Source organism: Phocoena phocoena, chromosome 8 (assembly GCF_963924675.1).
Source record: "Phocoena phocoena chromosome 8, mPhoPho1.1, whole genome shotgun sequence".
NCBI classification, from domain to species: Eukaryota; Metazoa; Chordata; class Mammalia; order Artiodactyla; family Phocoenidae; genus Phocoena; species Phocoena phocoena.
In genome coordinates, this window is record NC_089226.1 from 86,908,411 (window position 1) to 86,918,613 (window position 10,203).

The following is a 10,203-nucleotide window of genomic DNA, read 5'->3' on the forward strand; positions in this document are numbered from 1 at the left end:
GGAAGATCCCACATGCCGCGGAGCGGCTGGGCCCGTGAGCCATGGCCGCTGAGCCTGTGCGTCCGGAGCCTGTGCTCCACAACGGGAGAGGCCACAACAGGGAGAGGCCCGCGTACCACAAAAAAAAAAAAAAAAAAAAGACACTATTATCCTCAGTGTACAGGCTAAGAGGTGGTACAGCCACATTAAACAGGTTAAGTAACTTGCCAAGAAAACCAGCCATAAATGACGGAGGCAAGATTCAAACCTGGCCCATATTTTTAAACCGTAATACTCTACACCCTATGTTTATACATATCCATACATATGCACACATAAGTATATACATAACCATATCTACACTTTCATTTTTCTGTGTACATGTGTATTCAAACTTGAACATATCCATACTAAGATGTCTATATCAAAAAATGAAATCCATAAATATGGCAAGCAAGGGCTGAATCTTTGCTGAGAAGGATATGGTTACTCAAGTCTGCTTAGGCAGGAAGCCCTTAAAAGGAACAGCTGGTTTTATTCCTTATCCATTGCCACTGTTCTGAAGCAAGTCTGGGCAGAGAGAGGAAGCAGGCAATGCTAGGGGCAAGGGAGAAGCCGTGTCGCGTGACAACAAGAACAATATTTAGGAAAGGCAGGAATAAAGCTGTTCCCAGAAACAGCAAATAAGGGGTTGATGAACAGCTCAAACTCACATTCTGTCTCTATGGGATACAGCCCCAGAGTAAACAGCCCAGACCACTTCCGGGTTGTGCAAATCAGGGTCATGGTAGCTATACTAGAACTGGCAGATGGGGGTAAATAAAAAAACACTGGAGACAAACCCGCGTGTGTTAGAGGGGGGAAGGGAGAGGTTAATTGGTAATGAACAGACCTTGGACTCAGTGCTCCCAGGGACTAGAAGGATGCCTAAATATTCTCCTTATTTTTTTTTAATTTATTTTATTTTTATTTTTGGCTGCATTGGGTCTTCGTTGCTGCACGCAGGCTTTCTCTAGTTGCGGTGAGCAGGGGCTACTCTTCGTTGCGGTGCACGGGCTCTAGGCACGCACGCTTCAGTAGTTGCGGCTTGTGTGCTCTAGAGTGCAGGCTCAGTAGTTGTGACACACGGGCTTAGTTGCTCTGCGGCATGTGGGATCTTCCCAGACCAGGGCTCGAACCCTGTCCCCTGCATTGGCAGGTGGATTCTTAAGCACTGCGCCTCTGGGGAAGTCCCATATTCTCCTTATTTTTGAAGAGGAGACAGTGTGACTGTCACCAAGGATACAATGTAGTCGGGAAGTCAAGTCACAGCTCTTATCGCTCCCCAGAACTGCCACATCACCATAGGTGTGCGTTAATCAGACCCACACCTCAGTTTGATCAGTGATCCCAGGGCAACCACATTACTTTAAACAACTTACAGACAAGAAATGAGTTTTCTTGGTGAACTGTGCAGGTCGATGCTGGTGAGGACTTTTCTTACAGCAGTGTGGTCGGGGTCACCTCCACAGTTCTTTCAACATCTCAGCAAGTGCAAAGGGACTAGGACATCAGACTTCCCGTCCATCTCTCAGCAGAAGTCTGAAGAAAAGCTCATGTTTTGTAGATTTTCAAATTCCCTTCTTACCCCATCCTCTACAACGGTGAAGATATTCTTCAATGTTTTATTCATTATGGGCAAGAGACCTGAGTTTTCCAAATGATGGAGCACAAGTTCCACTGGATGGTATAAGGTATTATGTGAATAAAGTTTCTGCGGCCAAACAACTTTGTAAATGCTAATAGCAGCTTTCTTTATCGTAGGGCTTTGCCAAGTCTATAATTTCTTTGCACATAGTTAATTCCCACATCCCCCAAACTAATTCCATCATGACGTCCTAGGTTCTGTTTACTTCTGCTGAATATCCTTTAGGATTAGTATTCCATGAAACCTACTTTGGAAAATACCAGGCTGGGCCATAAGCTCTCTCAACCTTAAAGAAAGTGCCTTACATATATACAACGGAATACTACTTAGTCATAAAAAGAAACAAAATTGAGTTATTTAGAGTGAGGTGGATGGACCTAGAGACTGTCATACAGAGTGAAGTAATTCAGAAAGAGAAAAACAAATACCGTATGCTAACACATATATATGGAATCTAAAAAAACAAAAAACAAAAAGGTTCTGAAGAACCTAGGGGCAGGGCAGGAATAAAGATGCAGACATAGAGAATGCACTTGAGGATACGGGGAGGGGGAAGGGTAAGCTGGGATGAAGTGAGAGAGTGGCATGGACATATATACACTACCAAATGTAAAATAGATAGCTAGTGGGAAGCAGCTGCCTAGCACAGGGAGATCAGCTCGGTGCTTTGCCTCCACCTAGAGGGGTGGGACAGGGAGGGTGGAAGGGAGACGCAAGAGGGAAGAGATATGGGGATATATGTATATGTATAGCTGATTCACTTTGTTATAAAGCAGAAATTAACACACCATTGTAAAGCAATTTTACTCCAATAAAGATGTTTAAAAAAATTTAAAAAAAGAAAGAAAGTGCCTTAAGGAAAAGGCCTTTTATTCATCATCCTGTCTCCAGCATCTAGGATCACACCTGGCGCCTGGTAGGTGCTTGATAAAGTCTGCTGAATAAATACATGAACGTGGATACATGAGGCATGTGTGCTTTCCAGGGTCAGGTTACTTGTGTCAAAGACTGATGTTAGAAATGGCTCTTGCGATGACGTTTTGGGGTCTCTATTTTACAGTAGAAGGAATCCATCGGGTCCATTACTGCTGAACATTTTTCGCTCTTTGTGTACTGCAGTTTGCATCTCATTTCCATAAAGGCTTGCGCTGCTCACTTGTTCTTTTCTACCATTGATTGGCCGGGGGAGCCAGGCTTGTACAGAGAGGAGGCGGAACATCACTTAGAAGCAGGCAGTCAATCACCCACTGGGAGGCAGAAAGCCAGACCAAGAATAAAGGTTCGTAATACCAGGCAAGCCCTCCCTTCTGCTTGCATCCAGGTGAGCCAAGTGGTATATTGAAAAATATAGCGGATGCTACCAGATGGAAGCTAAGTTCAGACAACTTATCATGGGATATCTCAGGTGTTCTCTACCATCACTGTTGACTTCCGAGGGGGGATCCCATGATGCAGGGGATTCATTGATCATCTTCAAAGGAGTCCTATGAAGTAAGTGGACATGGAACCAGGTTTGAAAAACATTGACACCTTGGTTCCTCAGAGTCCTCAAATGATTTGACTTGAAGCAAAGCAGGCCAACATGCCTCCTTCGCCCAGCGGTTTTCCATTAAAAACTGGTTGGAAATTTATTGTAACCAATCATAAATTCAGCTGATGAGGACAATTGCTACATCTTCCCATGAGCTAAAGTCGCCTGAATGTGTTCCCCACTCTGTTCTGGCAGCAGCAGCCCTGGGTTTCCAATCTCCAAACCAACTGACCAGACTTCTACTTACATTGACACTGGCTGCAAAAGCATTAACTCAGCCCTCTGAGACAGCCAGAGCCTCGGAGAGGGCAGTGATAAAGATGCCTACACTTCAGGAACAAAGGCATTTCCCCAGCTCCAGAGGCAGAAGGGTGACAGAAACGTGTGTCTTTATTTGCTGCTCAGCCGAGGCGGGCACTTCTCTTAACCATTTGACAAAGGACCCAAGACATCAGTGTCTAGTAGACAGCCGATCCTCATTCAAAACCCACCTGAGTACTAATGGAGGGAGTCTACATTTCCATCCCCTGCAATATCCATCAACTGTGTTATGCCAAAAAAAAAGAAGAAAAAACGCTTCGCTTTACTCGTGCCAGGCCCGCTGCTCCTGTTCCATAGCCTAAGAGTTTACACATTGACGATCTTGACAGAATAAATCCATAAAGGAGAAGCGCTACACAGCGTCAGGGCCAGGCTTGAAGCGTGTCTCATCCTTAATTCTGTCCCTCCACAAGAAGACACATGATTTTGATTATAAAGGCTGACCATGGGACAAAGAAATTCTCACTTCCCACATCTAATCAGAATGAGATGCGTGAGCCTGTGGACAGCTACCCCAGAAATTAGCGGGATTTGCAATCTGCTTAACTCTCCTGTTTCCTTTAGAAAATGGCTGCTCCTGGTTTCCATGTGGTCCCACTGGGGCTGCTGAGGTCTCTCCCTCGTCTCTCACATCCACTCTGCCCCCACAGTGGTGAGCACATGACCTCCCTGAGGCCATTCTCAGCTCCTGGAATATCCAAGGGATAACCAGAATTCTTTACTAACGCCATGGTCTTTATGACTCGGCCAGGAGATCTACCATAGTTGGGCCCCCTGCTGACCGTGGCAGTGTTGTGTAGCGTTTCAGTGCATGCATAATGGGGTCAGGCTCTCTGGGTTCAAATCATGGACGTCCAGCTCTGTGACCTGGGCAAGTACTGCACCTCTCAGTTCCCTCCTATGGAAACTAGGGATAATAACACTACTGATTAGCTTCTGGATGTGTTGTGAGGATTAAATAAACACAAGTAAAGCATATAGGAGAGTGCCTGGTATTTACCACAAACTCAGTAGATTATCTGGGATCTGGTCCCTTAGGTATGGAGGCTTCCACCATTGGTGTTTCCACCATCACCCGGTGAAGAATCTGATGCGCAGCCCTACCTACTCCACTCTCAGCCCACGTGGGCTCTGTGTCTGTATCACAAATAACAACTGAGAACAATGAAAGGAGTCATTGCTGGTGGGTTGGGCAGTGCGGGGGGAGTAGTAGAAAGTCCCACTGGTTAAGAGAGTGGGATATCTGCAGCCAACACTACGTCTCTGCCTTCTGTGAGTGGTTTTGTTTATAGATACGAGGTTTGATTTTTTTTCCTGCATTTTACTTCTTTCTCTCCCTTATAAACCTAATGCTTTGGCCCAGATCTCATGATGACTGACAAACAGAACTCCTTAAACATAGACCAGGCTTGGACTCTGATAGACTTTCTGCCACTGATCTGGTAGCTTTCAAAGCTCCAGCTGCCCTCTGGGTCCTCTGCCATGGAATTCAGGAATTAGAAAATGTAAACATTGCTTTCCCCTCCCCTTTAAAATAAAATAAGAGGAAAGGGATCTGGGCTCCTATGACTTCCAAGTATCCACAAAGTGAGGGTGACAGGTTCTCCCACATGTGGGAGGAGCAGGGTACCACCTTCTCTCATTTATCACTGAAATGGCACTTTTCCCAATTTGCACATACCCCAGATCAATGGCAGTGTCTAGAGCTGGGCTCAGGGGAGGCAGGTAGAGAGGTTTTCTCATGCATCGGGATTGGCCACCCCTAATAGGGCAGATGGAAATAATTTTCTGACTTAAGGCCAGTCATTAGGACCTCCAGACGTCATGAGACGCCATTATCTCAGCCATTGCTGTCTAGCCAGGGTAACCCAGATGCAGATAAGTTTAAGTCAAACCCATGGTCCCTGCCAGGAGCATTCCAAAGCCCTACCTAAGGCTTCTGGATATTTCTAAGGGACTTACATGCTCCAGGTCACATCTGCCTCTGGGTCCAGAGGTGCTTTGTCCCTAGCTTACTGACCCAAACATAACACCAAGCCTCACCCTCAGTTTCCACCAAAAGCTCACTCTCAAGGGCATTCCTGAGAATAGAACATTTTACCAAAGAGTTGGTGGTCATAGAGCTGAGATTACATTCCACAAAACACACAAGTTAAAATATATTTACGTTCCTTCTTTTAAAAGTCCTGTCTGCTACGAAATTCTCACTTGTGCTTCCCCCCATTCAGTACACAGCCTTCCACCTTCTCTCTTTCACTCTCCATTTCTGCCCCATCCCTCCCAGGAATGGAGGTCAAAAATGCAAATGCCAGTAGAGACTAGCAGAGAACATATGTGTGAATTGAGAAGGCAGGGTGTCAGGCCAGAGAGGGGACCCAGCCTACCTCAAAGCATTCAGGTTCAAAACATTTTTAAGCATCATATCCTACTAGCTACTTCTGCAGACCTTTGACCCGAAGGCTGCCAATCCTTCGGTGCTACAGTCTCCCTCGTTGCCAAAGTCACCCCCAAAAGAGCAGCAGTGCCACCCAAACTGGAGCTGGCAAGAACCCTCCCCCCGCCACGTGTGTCCTGAAGCCATGCCATGATCACCTGTGCATCAGTATATGATGCTGTTAGGTCCTTGAGTTTAAGTCAGCCAGGTACCACATGAGCTTGAACTCAGAAATTCGACAGTCTGGGCTCGCGCCAGGCTCCGCTAATCTGCTTGCGTTTTCTTTTTATCATTATTACAGAAAAATGTAAATAACATAAATTTACCATTTTAATCACTTTTAAGTGTACAGTTCAGTGGCTTGGGTAACCATCACCACTATACATCTCCAGAATGTTTCCGTCATCCCTCACTGACACTCTACACCCATTAAACACTAACTCCTCAATCTTTCCTCCCCACAGCCCCTGGTAACCACTGTTCTACTTTCTGCCTCTATGAATTTGACTTCTCTAGGTACTTCATATAAATGGAATCATACAGGATTTGTCCTTTTGTGTCTGGCTTCTTTCACTTAGCATAATGTTTTCAAGGTTCATCCATGTTGTAGGCTGTGTCAGAACTTCACTCCTTTTGAAGTCTGAATAATATTCCACTATATGTACCTACCACGTTTTGTTTATCCACTGATGGACACGTGGGTTTTTCCCACCTTTTGGCTATTGGGAATAATGCTGCAGTGGACACTGGTGTACTAATACCTGCTGGAGTTCCAGCTTTGACTCATTTTGTGTATATACCCAGAAGTGGAATTGCTAGATCAAACGTTTACCTTTTTCAGAACTGTGCCTGTATATCTTTGGACAGGTTACAGACCCTCTCTAAACTTCATCTGGAAACAGCACCTACCCTGCTTTGCCTCAAACACTGGGCACATCATAAATGCTCGCAGATATTTACTCTCCTTGTCCTCTGCATTTGAGGTACTCAAACTAAATGATCTCTACAGTTACTCCCAGCTCCCTAAACCAAGGATCCCACCCTCAAATTATTTCCCTGTTGGAGAAGCCAGGAGTTCTCAGAATATATATCTGGGGAACACCCCCTTCATGGTCCCCACAAAAATCTAGCCCTGCCAAGAAGGCCCAATTTTCATAGCTCTCTCCTTGGAATTTGCTAACACATCCCATTATAAACCAACATCTAATTTTTCTTGCCACTCCTTCCCCCTTGCTTTCCTTCCACATTCCCTTTCTCGGTTGGCTTCTCCTGCCCACTGAATATCTGTGCTTCAGATTATCTTCCCCAGCTGCCTTGATGCTAATTCCCCACCAGCTAATGTCTGTTGGAAGCAACACTTGTGAAGTTATTCATATTAAGGTTTCACTCCCCAGAGTCGTATCTTTTAAACGAGTTGTTCCTTTTAGGCAGAATCCTGCTGGCAGAGCTCCTGCTATTTGGTGAAGTCAGTGGAGTTGGGTTTCTCCCCTCACATGCTGTTTATTTTGGGTTATCACTTGGCCCGATGTTTGGATTTTCATCCTCAGACACGTGTCCCAAGTCGATGAGCAACAACCGTCTGCTGTGCCATCCCCGTGGATGTTTACATTTCATCAGATGCTCTTTTTAGAAAAGTAATTAGAGGAAATATGCTACTAAGCGTTCCTTGACAGGGCCAGATTCAGAACTCCAGCGGGGAGTGGACTCATTCACTCACGACTTGAAGAAATATTTTCCGTCTCCACTCCATCCCTCCGCGTTCCCTCTAAATGTGAATGCTCAACAATGAAATACCCTTGCTAGACTCGTGAAGTTGCTCTCTGGTTCAGTCAGCAGCTCGGCTGCCCAGACGCCGCGTACCCTCCCTGAAGCTTTTCCAGAGCACAAGGTAAAAGAGATTCTCAGTTCAGGAAAAAATGAGTTTTTCAGATCCTGGGCAAGAAAAAAGGGGCAGCTGAGCTTTGCTTTTTAACTTTTCTGGGTTTCAGCCATCTTACCTGCCACGTTAGAAAAAAAGAAGCAGGGGCGTGCTGACGCAGGGATGAGCAGACTAGACCTCGGAGCCCTGGTGCTCCAGAAGGAACCAGGTTCCTCTGGAGTTGGGCTCGGGCCACCATGCCGTGGAAGTTCGGCTCCAAAAGGCAGAGGTGGAACAGGAATGAGCCTTAAGGAAAATTCACCAACTTACCCGCTGGGGCAAGTGTCTGCGTTTATGGATTATCAGACTTCCCCCTCCTGGGCTCCTTCTTCCTACATTATTGTCTTTGGGCTGTTCCAGATGCCAGTGAGGCAAAATTCAAATGAAACACTCTCTCCAGCTTGAGAGTAAATCACCAAGGAAGATTTCACCTGGGGCTGGCAGGCTACAGGTAGATGGGAAGTATTCACCAAAATGGGTTTTTCTTTTTTTATATCTTGGCTTTTTGTTCATCATGAAGGGATATGCCCCATGGTCCAGCTCCCCTTCTACAGTAGGTGATTGCATTTTACACCCTCACCGCTCCCACTTACTCTGTTTTACTCTCAGGCACTTGCCAGCTATGTGCAGCAATGGAGCATCCACCTCTGAAGTAGAGCACAGGTGACGACAGGTAACCAGCACAGGTGACAGGTAACCCCCGGAGAAGGAGAGTAGCAAAAACTCACACACTCCCTGCTCCTCTGCAAAGCTGCCCTATTTTATCATGTGTGTACATTTCAACCGGTCCTTATCTCCCGAGGTCTCACCCTACCTCCTGACACCTGGCCTCTCCAGCCATAGGACAGATGATCCTAAGAAGTCCTCCTTCCCTGCTTGCCCGGAAGCAATCAGAGGACAAGCCTGCCCTCTCCTTGCTTCTGCTGGGTCAAGAGGCTCCCAAGACCTCTGTGTCTCGTTTCAGCCTCACTTGCCCCAGGAGCCCATTTGACATGGGTTTTGTGGCTCAGAAAATGACATGTGAAAAACACAGAAGCCACAGCTCTTTCTAAACACACACTGTGCTTCCCCAGAAACGACTTGCACTCTTCACCTCGGCTTTTCCTTCTTCCTTCTCGTTCTTATCAGAAAGGAAGTGTATATATGCTGAGCGAGTACATCTCCCTTGCTGGGAATCTCTTCTGAAGGGTTGTAACTGTAAGATTTCATCAAGCAAGACGCCCCAGAGGGACACCCTTGCTGCAAGCCCTGCTCTCATCCTCCTTTTTCCTTCCAGCTCACCTCTGAGGGGGCTTCTTCCAGTGGGAAATTTAGCTTTTGCATGTCAGGGGGCGTACCCGACACTGGGTAGATTCCCGGAGGTGATTTTGTGCTTTCAAAAGCTAAAATAGAAACCCAGCAAATAAAACTGTAGCTGGTTTTATGAGGCAGTTCAGTCCCACAAGTTGGGATGACAGAAAACAGTGTCCCATTCTCAGGGAGAAAGACAGACACTCCAGCATCCCCAGCCAAGCCCCCAAGATTATCACTGAGAAGAAGCGCCCCCTCCCAGCCACCACCCACGTACACACAAGCACCATCTCCTGGGACCCCGCAGTCCTGCCCCCTACCAAACCCCAAGAGGGAGAAGTCCCCTCCTGGGGGTCCTGATGCTACCCACAGTACCTCTTGGCAAGGAGGAGATGAGAAGCAGCTGCAGGAAAGTGAGCCCCAGCTGCGGCCACCAGCCCAGCTCCATCGTTCCGCGGTGGTGCCCGGAGCGACTGCCAGGGAGGGACCGAGGGAGGCCGGCGGGCAGGCGGCTCTTACACGGACCTCCCCAAGCCCCAGCCGAGCGGGAGCTCGGGTTTCAGCTCGCCAGGCTCTCCCATCCTCATCCGAGGGGAACCACCTTCAGCCAGAGCGACGTCAGCCCAAACCTCTCCTCTCCGCGGCTGCCTTAACCCTTGCGGGGCCCGGGGAGGTGTGGCCGCGCGGAGAGGCCCCAGGCTGTGGCTGGAAGGGAAGCTGCGGGGCACGGAGGCCAGCCCAGGTCAGGCTGGGCTCCCTCGGCGCGGTGAGGGGTGGGGAGCAGCCCGCAGTACCCTGAATGGGAGCGGAGGTAGACGGGGCTGGGGGCCGCTCAGGTGAAGCCTGAAGCACCTGCCCCCAACACCCTCACCCACACCCCGAGCCTGGGATGCGCGGTCCACTGCCTGCCTTCACTGCGCACACTGAGTCTGCTAGATTAAAAGCCTGCCTTCGAGGGGGAGGGGGCGCACTGGTGATGCGAGGAGAAAAGCAGCCAACCTGCCTCCCCCTCCACCTGTATCCCCAAGTCTCCTTCCTACCTG

At 47.9% G+C, this 10,203-nt stretch overlaps 1 protein-coding gene across 2 annotated transcripts in view; it reads right to left on the reverse strand.

Moving 5' to 3' along the window:
* PAMR1 (peptidase domain containing associated with muscle regeneration 1) overlaps positions 1–9,707 on the reverse strand; it is a 70,795-nt gene extending 61,088 nt beyond the window's left edge. The window contains exon 1 of one of the 2 annotated variants that reach the window (XM_065881677.1): positions 9,536–9,707. In XM_065881677.1, coding sequence (XP_065737749.1) covers positions 9,536–9,608 — 73 coding nt within the window. In that variant the 5' untranslated portion in view covers positions 9,609–9,707. The remainder of the gene's footprint in view (positions 1–9,535) is intronic. The other variant, XM_065881678.1, reaches the window with a different exon arrangement.
* Between the last annotated feature and the right edge of the window lie 496 nt (positions 9,708–10,203).